The sequence below is a fragment of the Nestor notabilis genome, unplaced genomic scaffold (genome assembly GCF_000696875.1).
Source record: "Nestor notabilis isolate BGI_N333 unplaced genomic scaffold, ASM69687v1 scaffold14051, whole genome shotgun sequence".
NCBI lineage: Eukaryota > Metazoa > Chordata > Aves > Psittaciformes > Psittacidae > Nestor > Nestor notabilis.
Genome location: NW_009915260.1, coordinates 25750 through 42752, shown reverse-complemented (window position 1 = coordinate 42752; position 17003 = coordinate 25750). Strand labels below are relative to the sequence as shown.

The following is a 17003-nucleotide window of genomic DNA, read 5'->3' as shown; positions in this document are numbered from 1 at the left end:
AAATCTTGATGATCCTTTTCCATCTAGTTCAATGTTGATCTTTCATCTTCTGCATTCTTTTAACCAGAAATCTTTTGCCAAAAACCTGACAAGATTGTACTGGGCGTCATCAACAGCAACATCAGGCTTGATTTCAGTGAGCAAAGATGAAACAGCTGTTTCATTGTCCAGATCAGCACTCAAGCACTCAAGATTTGGTCATAATTTTTTCCAGCTTTGTCTGGTTGTGATAGCCTTGATGTTTTTCACTATATGACTAGTGGTGTAACTTACTATATTTTGCTGATCCATTTCTTCAGGGGTTCAGAAACAGATACTGCTGCTTCAGACAGTATTTCCATCCTATTGTCTTTTGTATTGTCTTATACTGTCTGTGTTTGTTCTTCAGAAACTCTTGCTTCACTTTGGCAAGTCAATGTTCTTTCAGTGTTATGTCCAGAATTGCCAAATTATGGCTCAACAGTTGCTGTCATGGGAAAGCTGAAGATGGCTTTGCCTTATGCCAGGTTGTATCAGATAAACTGCTACATTTTGAAAATAAGTGTTGTAAAGTGTCTGATGAAAGTTTATAAAACTTCACCTTCTCTCTCTGCATGCATGTGGGAAGTATCTTTGTGGTGTAAAACTCATCTTTTCAAAGCTGAAGGTTTTTTGTTGATGTTGTTATGGCTAGAGTAGACCAAAGTGGCATGTTACTGTATATTCCAGAATGACTTTTTAGTGCTTTTGGAGACAAAGCTCATGACTGTACATTCAGAGGGAGGAGGAGAGATGAGAGCTGTTTGTCATTGACATTAGTATTTTCCTATTAACTTGGCATACCACTGTATATATAAGTTGATTGTTTTCACTGGAGTGGGATTAAATAGTTGATTGTCTTTCTTATTTTAATTTACTTTTATAGTGGAAAATGGTTAAGGCGTTTGGAAGTCATGCTCCTCCAATTAAATGCTTTTTCTGTTTGTTTTGGGGTTTTGTATATGAGTGCACGTGTTGCACACTGCTTGATTCAGTGATCTGTTTTCTATTGGAGAAAATTTACAAGCATATTGCCCGCCTCACACGAATTTGTTTCCCACAGAGATTCCTACTGCAACGTGTGAGGTTTCTCGTTACCCAGCTATATGGATTACATTTTCACTTCAATACCGACAAAATTAAATTACACAAAAATTGATTAAGATGCATGTAAGCCTAATGTCTGATCTTTTGGAAGAAACTTTTGTCATCTTTAAATGATAACTTTCTGCAAAATCAATGGTAGAAATATTCTGCTTTTGTCAACAATGATACATCTACAGTTTACATAGCAGCTAATGCTACAGCAGAATGTTAACAGCCAACTGTTATTGAGGATCCAAGTTTTTGAATTACTTTGTCTTTTCTAGCTTACATTAGTAAAAAAAGTAACAGAGAATCCAATAGACTGTATTCATTTGTGGACCTCCAGTTCCACAATCTATGTGCATTATTGCATGTTACTGTTTCCTTATTTTAAAATAAAGATGCAGTCCTTCAAACTAGATTTTAGTGCCTTCAGTTTCGTTTAATGCAGTCGTATTTTGAATATTTTGTCATTTATCGATATGCTTGAAAGACAAAACAATTCAAGATCAGTAGTGGTCAGAACTGAATTTTATATTTCAAATGTCAGGAAGAAATCTAGTAATATATAAATACCTGTGCATCTCTCTCAAAGTTTAATGAAGGTTGATACAGTTCTTTTCAAAACTTTAAGATCTTCATATCTGGCTATAATTTCCAATTCCCATTAAACATTTAGATAATTATTTTGCTTTGGTGATCATCCAGGTTTATTGGCTAACAAATATGGTATTTTAAGTTAATAAATTATCTTTCTCTTTTTTTTTTTTGTTATTATAGAGCTTTTCTTCAGACTAACAGGACTAAAATAATTACAAGTGCAAGTCTGACTGTAGTGTTTGTTTATTTGGTTTCAAAGTATATGTGCTCATTGTTTCAAGTTGTCTTCTATACATTTCAAAATATGTAGTTTAAGATATGCTTCTTATGACCCTGTCTTAATTCAACTCTAATGTGTTTTGGTTTTGAGTGGTTCACAAGGCATTTCTTTTTCTAGCAGTCTGTAGGAACTGTTCCTCTGAGTGTGTCAGTAACTCGAAAAAAAGAGGATGAAGTATCAGTTGGAAGTGCACCTTTGGCAAGGCAGCAGTCAAATCAAGCCTCTGAGTATGCCAGCAGCCCTGTCAAAACAAAAACAGTAACAGGTATGATCACCTCATTCAAACTAGCCCTTCTGCGTTTGCAACCTCCCTGAATAACATGTGTCTGCATTTGAAGAGCATCAGTGCAAATACTGTGGAACAACTTTCAGTTTTAAAGAAATATGCTCCCAGAAAACTAAAATTTTTAAGGTTAAAAATCATCAAACTTGAAATATATGTACAATTTTCTTCTCATTTTCATTTAGGTACTGTCTTTGGGGCCCTAATAGTTTCCCGTAGCATGTTTTCTAAAATGCTATTTGCCTCGATATTAGTATTTTAGTCCCTAATTTTATCAGACTTTATACGCTGATTAATCTGTTCGATTTCAGTCAGTCTGTTCACATTGCTTAAAGTCTGGTTTGTATGGAAGTCAAGATTTATGCAGAAATGGTTAAAAGTCACTTTTCAAAATCACTCTTCCATAGAAAATGGATTTGTTGGCACTTCTGTTTCTGGAATTCAAGCAGTTATTACATTTAGAAGTATTTTCTGGCCCCTTAAGAGTGCTGAAGTTAAACTTTATCACTAATCAAGATGATATAGCTTTCTGGGATTTTCTAGGTTATTTATTCATATTGTACTGTCTGCAAGTAGTAAAGTAGGAAATCATCCAAAAAAAGTGACTATCCAGCTGAGACTTTTAGTAATCCTTCTGAAATACACTGAACAAATTATCTTTTCCTTTGCATTGATGTTTATTTCCAGATAATCATGAAGTATTTCAAGATGTTGTCTGCTGAAGCTAAGATTACAGTCTTGTCTGTTAGTGGTAGGGTAATTTGTTATTTGGAGATTAAAAAGGACTAAAACCAGAAAATCTGTTTGCTTAGTATTATGAGGGTTGCCCTGTTATCACTGGTAGTAAAATAATAGTTTCATTTCAGAGACCTCTTTCTATGTCATTTGTGAACATCCTTTATTTTTACAATTTATCCTTTTATTTTTACAATTCATTTATGAATTTCCTTTATTTTTGCCTGTAATTAAATGACTGTACTAAGTATATTTTTTTTATCTATATTTAATTGTTCTGTTATATCAACATCATAAATGTTGATGTGATATATGATATCATGACATGACTTGTTTCGTCTTGAGGTTAATTCTACCTGTGCCGGTCCACAAAGCACAAAGGTATAATTCACTAGAGAAACTTGGCATTTTAAATATTTGACATTCAGACCCACCCATTTGCATGAACAGATGTTACATTAATTTGTATAAATTACCAATTTTAAAATGACACATTTGGTTTGCAGGAGTAGCTTTGTGCTTGATTTTTGAAAATTAGCATCCCAGTCTCATACCTGTTCAGCTTGGTAGCCAGTTTGGATCTTCAGCCTTTGTTATTCTTCACCTTGAATATTGGTTTTTCTGCAGTAACAAACACTAACAGAAAATGTTACTGTTCAAAATCTAGACATTTCATGAATGTCAGCTTTGTTTTTGTTTTGGGGTTTTGTGTGTGTGCGTGCAGAAATGCTAAAAGCAAACCATATATTATAAATAACATCCCAGAAGCAAAGGAAGGACTTCTGTGCATCTCAATTTCTCCCACTTTTTAGTTTGAAGTCAATATCAAGATGTGTTTTCAGTTACTTAGAACAACACACAATGTTAGTTGCCTTGTTAGCAACCATTTACTTTACTCATTTAGTTTCTCAAATAAGTTTAGCCTAAATCCTGGGGGTTTTTGTCATTGAGTAGATACATGGCTTCACTATAAAATAATTTTGTGGTATGAAGTTTGATACTAATAAATGAAAGGTGATAGTACTAATTCTCTCTCTGATTACAAAGGCACCAGTTAAAGTGGTTAGAAAAGGTTGGAAGGGTGCAAGTGTGAAAGATGAGAATTCATTCTCAGAGAAGTTTCAGTGGATCCTTTATTTCACTATTCATTTCTTTACAGGAATATAATGTGCTGGAATATGATGAATGACTGACTAGTTTATTAACCTTAAAATAGAGTGCCTGTGATTCTTCTCCTTTCTAATTTTTCTGGGTCCATCACTCCCACAATTTTTCAGTTTATTTCATGTCTTTTAATTTCACCTACTTTCTGCCTGAGTTTTCTTTCACTATTTGTTTCATCTTTTCAAACCAGCAATACCAGCAATTACATGTCTAGAATGTATGATGCTGCCTGTGCTACAAAAGCATTCTAGGTAAAAGGGGCAACGATTCTTGTCAGCCTCATATTTCTTAATCATCAAGGCTGGAGCTACAGATGCCTTAAGTTTTCCGAGAATTGAGGTTCCTACATTGGTAGCAAGCACACATATGCATAGTCTTTTCAGACTGAGATTACATCTTAAAATCATGCTATTCAGGTGGTGATTTTGAATTTATCCTTTTTAAAGTCTAGCATGATCTCAGCAGTCATTCCCCTGAGAACTGCTAAAAAACCAACCCTATGTATTAAATGAAAGCAGTTTGTAATCACAGCTGTAAAATGATTTAAAACATTGATCTTGAGTTCAGTTTATTAGTTAATGGCTGTTGAGACCTTGCCAAAAATGAAGCATGGGAAAGAGCAGAGCTACTATTTATATGGTATCTGTGAAAATCCAAGGTTTCTGTTCTTAAGTCTAAAATTGTAGTTATTTATAAATCCCCTTAACCACAGAGGCTTCAAAGCCAGGCTATGATAGTAGAATATATGGTTTAAATTTTGTATAATGCAGCTGTGATCAAGCAAGGTGATAAAGTAAAAAATATTTTTTATTTTTTTAAAAAAGAGGAGTATTTACCTCAATTCTTCCATCCACCCACTTCTTCCCCCATTCTCAGCAATTCAGCAGTTCCCTATCAGTTCAGTGAAAAGCAATTTGCAGACCTGTAGCTTTACACAGGTATAGCTCTTATGTCCAGATAGTGGCAAAGTGATTGCTATATGTGTGTATTAGTATACAATATATATTTATATAACATACATAGCATACCTACACAGAAAGATATTATGGGCTGCAGTAGATGGATAGGGCAGTCTTTGGAAGCTGCCTTTTGTACTCTACTGAATAATGATTAAACCCTAAGTGTCCATTTTCACACATTCAAGATGGGTGCTCGTAAATTACTAAAATAACTTGTAGATTTCCTTCACATTAAGCCATTAAATGATTATAATTACTTTCATTTTAACATGTGCCATGCTTAAAGATGAAACTGATTTTGGGGGGGATTTTAGTGCCTTGTAGTGAGGTCTTTATGTAGCCATCACATGGAAATGTAATTTCACCAACGTCTACGAGGACATCCAATGTTTAGCAGTGCTTGGAAGTAAGTGCTTTATATCCCAGACACAAATTTGATACAGTCTTGTGAGGTGTAACCCGGTGACTATGGCATCTGATTTTTCAGTAGCAGTAGAAAAGTAGCCTTGCATGTGCTCCTTAGTATGAGGAATGCTTTTAATGAAAGAAATGACTTCAGAGTATCATGTTAGAGGTCACAAACCTTAGACCTGGAGTAGGCCCTGGAGCCTCTTACAAAGGCACCTAAAACTAAATTCCCTGTCCAATAACTGAAAGCACACTTGTCACATAAAATTTTGCTGTTTCTTGTTAGGCAACAGCCAGGTGTTTGGTCATGGTACAGGAGATGACTGTGTTTCAGCCACACTGTGGGTGTACATAAGGGTGTATGACAGCAGGCAAATGGTTTTCATCACTAAGTCCAGTGCCAGTGACCAGGCATTGCTCCATTTTGTTGTGCACTGGACAGATTACAAGGGCATTTGCAAGAGAGAATTAGACAATGGTGGGTTTTGGACAGCTTTACCATAGGCCAGCTTGATCAGGTCTACAGGTCAGAGCATGTACTCGTCGTTTAATTCCACTACAATTTCAGGATTACCATAGAGTATCAGTCCCAAGTTCAAAGCTGAGCAGAGAATCTAGCATTGCCGCACAGGAAGTGTATGTGTGGTTTGTAAGAGCGTCTGCATATGGGGAAAATTATAGGTAGGACATGAAATCATTCCAGTTTGGAAAAATCTCTTATTTGTGTTTCTGAAACATTGATACATTTTTCTGTGGAACTGTTGTTTTTGCAGAGAAATAATTAGAGAGTGAAAGTTGAAATGCAAAGTTATATTTAGTCCACTATTCATTTGCATTTCAAGCAGGTGGAGGATGGTGTCATAATAAGAAAGTTAAAAACTCTGTCTTAGATGGCCTTTATATTCTCTGTCCTGTATAAATTGTCTGATTTCTAATAAGGATAGAGCTTCTGTTGCCAATTTCTACCTGTTTTCCTGTGCTTATGTATTTTCTCAGACCTTGTAGAAATGTATCTTTAAGATATTTATGTCTCTATTTAGACCAACTGATGCTGTATTAGTGTTTTTAGTTGGTTTCATCTAAAGTTAATAAACTTTCTATTAAGTACAATGTGGCAGAATATGAGCTTTACTTAGCAAAACTGGATGCAGTTACTGAATTTTTTTCCCCTAAAGCACAACTAGAATGCCGAACTAGATTCCTTATAAAATGAGCTGTTGGAATGCAGAAATCTGGCAAATGTGAGAGAAGTCTGGATGGTAAGAAATCAATGGATTATCTGAAGTATTCGAATTAGTAGGTCACTATTTCTGCCCAATGAACTGAATGATTATCGTTTAGTCATGCCTGCTATGAAATGTATGACTGACGACTTATTTGGGAAAATGAATTAAATTAAATAGACACTAAATAGACAAAGTAAAACACAGGAATTGAACTCTGATGCACATTTTACGTAGGGTGCCTGAAAACACTAACTAGGGTTTTTGTAGTTTTTTAAATAGGCTTTAGTTCTTGGAAGAATTATTTAAAAGGAAGGTCTCCAGGCACAGATGATTTATAGTAACTTTTAAAATGGCTGGACGGTCACATACGTAGCATGATTTCTTCAGTGTGGATGTCAAAAACATTAGTAATACAAAGCCAGTGTAGTATATCAAGCACGCTTTCTGCTTGGAGAAATTAAAAGTTGAGAGAGAAAGAATGGGTGTTTCTTTTTAGAATATATGTGAAAGACTAAGAAACTTTCAGTGTATTTTTAAGAAGGCAGAATTCCTCCCACATTTACTAGGAAAGTTTTTGCAAATCCAAAAGCTGAAATTCTTACTTCATAGTATAAAATTTATCTGGAATGGTAAGTAAGATAAATTCAGGCATGGATTTCAGATATGAAGACACATATAACAGATTTTTGTAATTACTAATGTAGTAGCTCAGTTTTGCATGTAAATGGCTGTTATTGATTTATAGTGGTGTAGGTCCATTTTTATTTTTGCTCCCAAAACTAAATAGGTATTTTTTGCCAGAAATAGTGCGGCAATTTGCTAAGAATTTGGTGGAAGAAAATGCTGACTCTAGCCATTCCCTAGCCAATCCCCACTTTGACACAGAAAGAGCCTTTCTGCTTGCAAAACAATGTTAAGATCACATTTGTCTTTGTTTACTGACATATGTTTACCCTAGGAAAGGCATGTTGGTGCAAAGTCAAAAGCCTCTGTATTTTAACACTTATTCTGCTGCTAACTCATTGAATGGCCATTCTGATTTAGTCACTATATCTCCTTGCTGCTATTTCCCTGGATATAAAGGATGTGCTCAGGCTGGTTGTGAAGGACTGTGTACCTCAACTGTCATCTTGATTGATAAAAGTCATGTAGTATCTGCACCTCTAGTAAAAGTAAAGTAGAATGCAAAATGCTCAAAGCTCAGTATTACTTATGCAGACTATTCACCATGTGGGCAAATATATTGCATATTTTTATAAGCTTAAAAGGACTTCTTGCTGTTATTTAAGTTACTTAAGTACTACTTTTATTCTTAAGTATCCCGATGAAGAGTGCAAACTTTTTTTGCATGAAGATGTGGCCGGGCTTAAACCACAACAAAATGATCATAGTCTATTCTTAGGAAAAGCTATCTCTTACCTGAACAATTCAAGTATCAGTCATCCAGGAATGGGAGTATAGGAGATAACTTACAATACTGCAAAAATAAAATGTGAATATTCTGAAGCACTTCTGATGATACTGACGGTTCAGAAAATATTGGTAAATACAGCTTTGAGCTTCACCTGATGATTTCAATGAGCCTACTATTTAACTCTATTTTTTTAATTAATTGGGGGAAAAATAGTACATTAAGATAAGAAGTATTTTTAACAAGATATTACTCTGGTTTTGCAATTTCTTTTATATGTTCTAACATTAAATCATGGAACAAAATTGCTATATGGAAATACATGCTATTGAGAACAGAATTTGTTTCTTTGGCCATTGTACATATATACAGAAAAGTGTGAATAATTTGTAATGCCTTCATGCATCTCTCTCTGTAGAAAAATATTTTTAGTTCTGTTGTGCTGTAAATATAAAAATATGTAGATTTATGAGGAAAATTGGAATGCAAACCTAAGGAAAAACAAGCTTCTATATAACAAGTTTCACTGAATTTTTACTTTTGTACAATATTGTATGTAGAAACCAAATACTGCTGGTTTACAGAAAGGAGCAAGTAAGTTTTAAATAGGTGGTGGGTTTGGTGTTGTTTTGGAGGTGGGTTTTTGTTTTGTTTTACATATGAAGAAACCAATTAATCTTCTGGAAAACAAACAAACAAACAAACAAAAAGCCCTGTAGGCCATTTAGATTTTTTTGTGTTGTTTGAAGTTTGAATTTTCTCCTCCACTGCACTTTAATCTCATTTGTAATCCCTTGAACCCCTTGATCAGTTCCTTAATGGCTTGCATTTGTCTCAAACACCTTGATATTTTTATTTCTGATAAAAAGCCATATCTAATGAATGAAAGTGTGAATAAACATTAAGAAATCCCAATGAGTTCCTTGCCCCTATGGAGACTACTTCTAATTTTAGCATTGGAAAATTTTTTCCAGAAAGAGACATGTAGGAACAGTTCACCTTCCTTTGATTTCTTTCTTCTTTTCAATACTATTAATGTTCATGTGTTTTGCTGTCATAGCTTCTTAGTAACTATGATTAGTTTGCAGTGGGATTTTTCTCAGCTTAACTCGGTTCTGATGTGTGAGAAGCTGTTTGAGAGATGATGTGATGTGGGAAGGAAAGCTTGCTCAGCTTGCTGAGGTCAAATGACAGATGCATTTTGAGTACAGTCATACGATGGGATGGTGGAGAGGCATGGGTATCTGACAATGAACCTTATCTTTCAGTAGGAGCTCTCTAAGCTTTTGAGGATCACTGAAAGTATGGGTTTGCCTGCAGCAGGATAACCTTTTCCAACCAGAAGGAAGATGCTGCCCTCTTAACGCATGAAGTATCTGAGGCACAAAGTGGGCTGGGAGAAATGAGTCACCTTGTGCCAGAGGGATGAGACATGCTAGATCTGCACCACATAGACATTAGGAATAAGATACTAGCTCTGTATTTTACCTGCCTTTAGTTCAGTGGCTAGCTGTAAGGAGAGGAAGAACTGAAAGCATGGGGCGCCTGTAAGTACAGATTATCGTTAGTCCTCAACCTGGTAGGGAAAAATCTCTGATCTGTGGTCTTTTCTGCTTTGATCCATTTGAGGAAATGTCCATTTGCCACAAATATTTGCACATCAGAAGTTGTATTTTTGCTTCTGTGTTCCTTAGGTCAATGAATATTAATAGCACAGAATAGCACCATTTTCCTCAAAGATCTTTTCTGGTTTTAGAACTTCTAAATATTTTATGGCTCATACTTCTAAAGCAGCCAGTTCCCAGTAGGCTAAAAAAAAACCCAAAAGAGGAAGAACATGTTTATATAAGAAAGACACCTCTATCTAGAATTTGTACCTGTAAGTCTCGCTTAGTGGCATCTCCCACAAAAAGAAGATTAATTTTGCAGAATTGTCACTGGGAACTCCCTCTATACTTTAACCATAAATTGTGAAATGAATTATGAAAACTGCTACTTCTGGTAGCTCAATTCTGATTGATCTGATCAGCCCTTTCTGAAAACTCAGTTCATCACCAGTGTGTGTTCTGAAATCGAGGGTGAGTGTCGCATCCCCTGAGAGACTGGTTGGACTTGATGATCTTAAAGGTCTTTTCCAACCTGGTTGATGCTATGCTATGATTGAAATAATTGTGGTGTATATTTTTACAAAAATGGGACTTGAAGATGAAAGTAAGAAAATTTTATGTTCCTGTACACTGGTTTTCTTAAAAATTCCATTTGTACAACCTGAAGTGGTCCCCTCCATTGTTTTGTGGTTGGTTTGGGGGTTTTTACCCTTTTTTTTTTTTTAGGGTATTTTTATTTTTATTTTTTCCCCTCATCAGTTTTTAAGTATTTCATACAATTCGTGTTTCCTATCTAGCTATTGCTGACTGGCTCTGGGCTTCAACACAAAGCTGATTTCAGTGCCAGGGAATGTTCCTAGGTTTTCAGTTTGGTAGTAGCTGAGTAGCATAATTGTTTTAGAAGATTAACCTTCATAGTGAGACAGATGGAGCTGATCCAGCCTACATGTCTGCTATGGAGGACTAGCCAAACACACACGATAGCCACACCAGAGTACTACAGTCTCTTAGCAACTGTCATCTACTGATGGCCTTGCCTGATAGGGAATGAAGAGATTGTTCTCTCCCAGCATCCCTTCAGAAAAAACTGTGGGACATGAAAAAAATGAACAGACGACTTATTTTCTTTTTAGGAGTTACTTCTGTGCTTGTTTTTTCTTTCCACTCTGAAACACTTCTTATTGCTTCTCTATTTTCCAGGATTTCTGGTTGAATGATTCCTTTTTCATTTGTTGTCTTTTTGTTTTGGTCTTTTGGTTGAGTATGGTATGTTGCAGTGAAGGTGTCGTCTATTGTGGATATTCTGCGTTGCTGGTTTGAATTGCACATATATGGGGAGAAACATGTGACGCTTCAGCAGCTGATTTTGTTTTTCATTCACAGGTAGTTGTTTCTGGCATTAGAAAGTCCATTCCTCTAACTGAGAGAGAATTAGCAGAGTGTGTTTCCCAGCAAACAAAACACAGGAGACTTGACCAAAACCTAGCTTTAGATCCCACTCACAAAGAATGCACTTGTTCAATGATGTAGAATGCTGATATTCCCTGCTGGTTGTGCTGTATGGTTTTACATTGTATTTATCTGTTTCTTCCCTGCCTGTGAAATTTCCAGAGTTCTAACCTTTACCCCCACTTGTATTCTGGAGTTCTACACTGCGGTAACTCTTTTATACTAATAGTTCTTGATACTCAAGCTGTTCCTCATTCTTGCATTGTAATACATGTAGTGTACAGCCCAACTACACAGAGAAGATGGTGTGAACTTGAAGTAGGGTGAGAAGTTAAAGCAGAACAGCTATTCCTCACTGAATGCCTTTGTTTTTAACTTAATCCATTCATAATGTGGATGGAATACTCACTGCATGTAACTGTCCACATGATAAAGATCTATGAAGTCACTACTCCACGCTGCTTCTCCATATGAACAGTTTACTTGTTTGTCTCTCCAGCACAGCCGACAACAAATAATCCTGAGATATCACGTTTTACATTGTCATGGTCCAATTTTCATTCTTTATCATTCTAATAGATCCATGGTTGGAGCCAGCAATATCTGAGAGGACTGATTATACTGCAGCCATAAAAATTCTCTTTCACTCTTGACCACCTCTCTTTGAATCTTTCGATTCCCTATCAGTTTTTTAAAGTTAATGCTTCTTGTTCTTTTCAGGTTATTAAAAATTCTATTTGTTAGAGTATTTTGTCTAGAATATTAATCAACTCTGGTCTTCTCTATCCTTGATGGGAAAAATATCACAAATTAGTTCCTCAAGTGGCATTACCATTACACTGTCTTGGCAGAAATTCACCTCTCAGATGTTTAATTTAAAAATCTTTGCATGTTTCCTTGCACGACCAAAACTGACTGAAGAGCCAGTGATGCGTATCAAGGGGCATATACTTTTGCTTACCTGAGTTCAATTGGAAGCTTAATTTTGTTTTAAGAATTTTTCTGTAGTTTCTTTGCCACAGATTTCTCTTAACTGTATAACTGGGAGGCAGTCACCCTTGTGCTGATTTCAATTTAGTTTAAAATGAAATCATGAAGACTTCATAATTTATTCCTGCAGTTTTGTCAGCTCAACAACATGTAGGCCAAAACTGGAAATGTTAAAGAATCTGACAATAATTTGGTGCGTATCCCAAAGCATAAGAAAGGATATTCTGTAAGAGATGACAGGAGGAACTATGTACCATTCATTCAGTCTTTAATGAATGTGTTGTCACTCCTTGGTCTCCTCACTAGTCCTCTTTTGCACTTCTACTATGCTTGCATTTAATTAAATGCTTCTGTTACCGAAAATCTTCTCATATTTATGTTATTAAATCACTAACAGTTTAAGGAAATTTCTCTTTTTACTAGAAAATATTTAATTTTGCTGAAATATGTCAGACTTCAGTACTTTTAAGCTTGACAAAGTAAGAAAAAGATTTAATTTTTATGACTTTTTTTTGAAGTATACTCAAGTTTTTAAGTGAATTTTTAAAAGAAAACTAATCAAAGGCCACAATTTAATATGGGCTGTCTTCCATTTCTTACAAGTTTAGAAAACTAAAACCTTAAACCTTTTTTAGATTAAACTGGCAGCGATGCATGTGAAAACCTCTTGTGTTGCTATTCTGTCACCAAATAGGTTATCACACTTAGAAAACTGTCTTAATTTGCTTGGGTCAATAATTCTTCATAATATTTTCTTAGCAGTTTACATTAAAAAGTTTAAGCATTTCATTTCATTGCATTTCTCACCAGCCTTAACTGATACAATTTTATTGCCAAGTTTAAAACTAGTAATAGACACACTATTATTACATCCATAGTAAGTCACATGGTGAGAGAAAATCTCTTTTAGAATTTAGAATAAGTAATCTTTTTCTTTGCTACCAGTAAGCGTATTACTTAGCTATATATTCGTTCTGTAACTGAGATTTGTTGTTTGCTTTAGAATCTCGTCCTTTGTCACTTCCTGTGAAAATCATGCTGAACTCATCTGAAAGCTCCAGAAGTCCTGAAGAAAGAATGAAGGAATTTATTGGAATAGTGTGGAATGCAGTTAAGTGCCTTACACTTCAGGTAAGATGAAAAGGAAGTGAAAAAACCCGTATGTCTTTCCAAACTTTATGATTCTTTTTATGCATCCTAGCACTTTTTATTAGAGGGTTTTTAAAGGAGCTCCCGAGTTTTATTGTCTTATTTCAGTAGTTTCAAAATCTTAGAGAATGAAAAATAAAATACAGATTTTTTGTGAATTAAACAAAGAATGCTTTGGTTTTAGAATATTAGTTTTTGAAATAGTTTTTTATATCTAAGAGGGAAGATCCTTAAGAATTAAATGAAGAAAAAATGCTTGTAATACTTTTCTATATTATAAACAGACATATGCACCTTTTTATCCATGGTTATATTTTCAGAATACCTTCCTTCCTAAAAGAAATTGAGGAAAGTGTGTATGACAAACACTTTCTTGGGGTGTATGATACAATGATGTTATACAGTGACGTTTCAGCTGCTTGTCTACCTTTTCATGAAGGACAAGTAGATGGCAACTTGAATTAAACCTTTTTGTCCTAGATTCTTCTAGATTGTGATCGCTGATGAGTAAAAATAGAGCAGTATATATGTATACTATAAACAAAAAAGGCCATGTTTGAAGTCCAGTGTTAAGATTACATGAACAAAAACTAGCTGGCTTTGAAATGCTAGGATTAAGATTCTGTTCTTCCAAGTATGAATCAAGTGCCTGCTTAGAAATTACACTAACTTAGAATTATTTTAATTTGTGCCTTCTGAACAGTACATTCTTCGAGACTGGTATTTTATGGTACACCAGCGTATAGTAGCAAAACTGGTTTTGTCTTGAAATAAAATTTAAAAAATACGACCCTTTATTTCTGACAGAAAGTAATTGTTGAATGTCTGTTCCTTCTTGCTACCAAGACATACATTTATTATATACAGTCTTATCCCAGAAACTGTCTGTTTTATGCCTCTTTCATGCAGGAAGTACTTTGGGTTCAAAATACTAGAAATTCTGAAACTTTTAAGCTTTGCCTGAGCAAGAACTTCAGATTTGTGACTTGATTGCAAAACATACTGGACTTGAGGAGATGCTTTCTCTTACCTGTTTAGTTTTCAGCCAGTTCATTCATCATTTCATGAGTTTTTTGTTCATTTTCCTTTCTTTCTTAATGTTGTCAGCACTGGAGATTAAAATGGCTAGATAAGGGGAGTCCAGAGGGATACTTTTTAAGCTGTTTGAAGAAAGCAGTGTATTTTTGTTATGTGTCTGGGTGGTGCCTATCACAATTGGACTTCTTATCTAAATGAGGCTTACAGTTTGAGGATGCTGGGGAGGAACTCTTCATGAGGGACTGTAGTGGTAGGACAAGTGGTAATGGCTTCAAACTTAAACAGGGGAAGTTTAGATGAGATATAAGGAAGATGTGCTTTACAGTCAGGGTGGTGAGGCACTGGAATGGGTTGCCCAAGGAAGTTGTGAATGCTCCAACCCTGGAGATGTTCAAGGCCAGGTTGGACAGAGCCTTGGGCAACATGGTTTAGTGTGAGGGTTAGTGTCCCTGCCCATGGCAGGGAGGTTGGAACTAGATGACCTTAAGGTCCTTTCCAACTCTAACCATTCTATGATTCTATAATAAAAATAATAATATACTAATGAGGATGCTGAAGAGCTGGTCCTTTATAGATGGGGGAAATTGAATCAGATCTGAGATATTCTGCTTGTACATTTTTTTAAGGTACGCTTCCTTACGTGAGCAACCAACAAACTGAATTTGTTTCAAAGAATCTTTAAGATACTGACCAACTAAAAATGAAGTTGGTCAGTTACCAAATAAAAACAAGCAAACAAAAAAAGGTTGCACCCCAACTAGCGTCTGTTGTGGAAATGAAAGCTGGTAACAGTGATAGACACAGGTTTTCTCAGAGTAATTTGTAAATATATTGCTGCTCTTACATAGTGTAAACTCATGGGTTAGAATTAATACAGCTAGTATGGGCAGGGGATTTTTGTATTAGATACTCTTTTTGTTGTTTGAGGTTCTAGATCTATTTGCTCTTTACAGCTATTTTTGGTAACATACTCATGCTTTCAATTTTCATCAACATGAATATGAAATCATATTTTTAGTTTCTATGTTGAAATTAAAATGACCTTATGAATTCATACAGCTTACACACTTCTGATATGTTTCATCCTTATGCTTTGGTCATAATGGGTAAAGTACATGCCAGGGTCTTGCCAGAAGGATATTACATGTTGCCAGTGAAAAGTTTCAACAGACTCCAAGGAAACGCCAGAGACGAAGTCCAAGAACATGCTGCCAAACAAATATACAGTGGTCCTTCTTGGTGAAATACGAAGGATTTATAGATATGCTTGCTGTTCTTTTTATTATTCCTAGTAGTCCCTGTGGCTATTTTATCTAAGTACATTTTTTCAAGACATAAATGCACATATATAGCTTTTTACCTTCAATATAAGCCTAAATGGGAAAGCTGAAATTTGTGCAGGGCAATGTATAGGGGATAAGATGATGAGAATTATGACTCTCTTTTTCAACTCAAGAACAGTATATTTGTTTTATTAAACATAATACTCATTTTATTAAACACATAAATATATTTTTATGTTAAATTCGTCCTGATTTTCTGTGTTTTAATATAATTTGGCATGAAAAGGCAAATTTGTAGAATGTTTTGTCTGGTTATATGCTGAGGACTTAGACTCTAAGTTTTTTTCTAAAGCTATTTTCATGTTCCTGGATCTTTTATTAACACGATTGTAGAACAGAAAAGTCTGTAGTTGTCGTCAGATAAAACAGAACTTCATAACTTAAAATCATCAAAGGATTATTCTTTTAGTGGAAGTTTGAGTAAGTAGATGTGTTTGGAACCAAAGTAACTGGAAAGTTTATTTTGGACTCAAAGCTGGTACTTGCTTAGCCTTAGCCCTGGCTTGCTCAGGATAGAATATTGCATGAAGATTTTGTGCATTAGAGTTGTGGTAAGCTATTAGCATTTAAGTGAAAAGACTTTCATACTTAACTATAAAAATTTGTTTTTATTATTTAGTTGTTGTAGGATTTTATATGCAGCCTTGAAGTCTTCTTGGCAGTTGAACCCTGTAGGAGGGTAGTGCTCACTTTTCACGTGTTCTTCATACTAATAGTTGCTAAAATTGTGGAGCAGTATAAACACAATTATTTTTAATTGGTTGTTAATGCTGAATTCCACTGAGAACAATGAAGGATCTGTATTAAAAGCAAATGAATTAATGAGTAATGTTGCAATGAATGCCAACTAAATAAGAGAGTAATTATTACATGTAAAACTTAGATATTCCACATGCCTTTAAATATCCCAGAAATTATTTGAAAAAATGAGTCTGTTTCCTGAAATTATTGAAAATAATATTTTCTTTAAAGCATAACTTTTACGTAATTTTAGTCAGTGGAGCACTGATTGGAAGAATAGAAATGAAAGGATGGTGTTGACTAGAGTTCCTGGTCTTTGAACAGTACTCTTCATTCATGGGTTAAGAAGAGATTCTGTGACTTGTAACTTAGCAGTTACACCTATCAGTAGTTATTCAGCAGTTAGGAGAGAGGATGATTTCTTAAGTTGTTTACTTACCACAAACTGACAAAAAATTATATTTTCTGCTGCTAAATAAAAATTTTTTAAATCAAGCTTTCTTAGAAAAGAATAGG

General features: G+C 35.0%; 1 protein-coding gene across 1 annotated transcript in view; it reads left to right on the top strand.

The window, feature by feature from the left end:
• Positions 1-2101: 2101 nt before the first annotated feature.
• The window catches only part of LOC104413136 (vacuolar protein sorting-associated protein 13B-like), a gene marked incomplete at both ends in the record, with an annotated part of 32818 nt that continues 17916 nt past the window's right edge, over positions 2102-17003 (top strand). Inside the window, 2 exons of the mRNA XM_010024055.1 lie at positions 2102-2249; positions 13220-13347. Of these exons, the coding sequence (XP_010022357.1) occupies positions 2102-2249; positions 13220-13347 (276 nt within the window). The remainder of the gene's footprint in view (positions 2250-13219; positions 13348-17003) is intronic.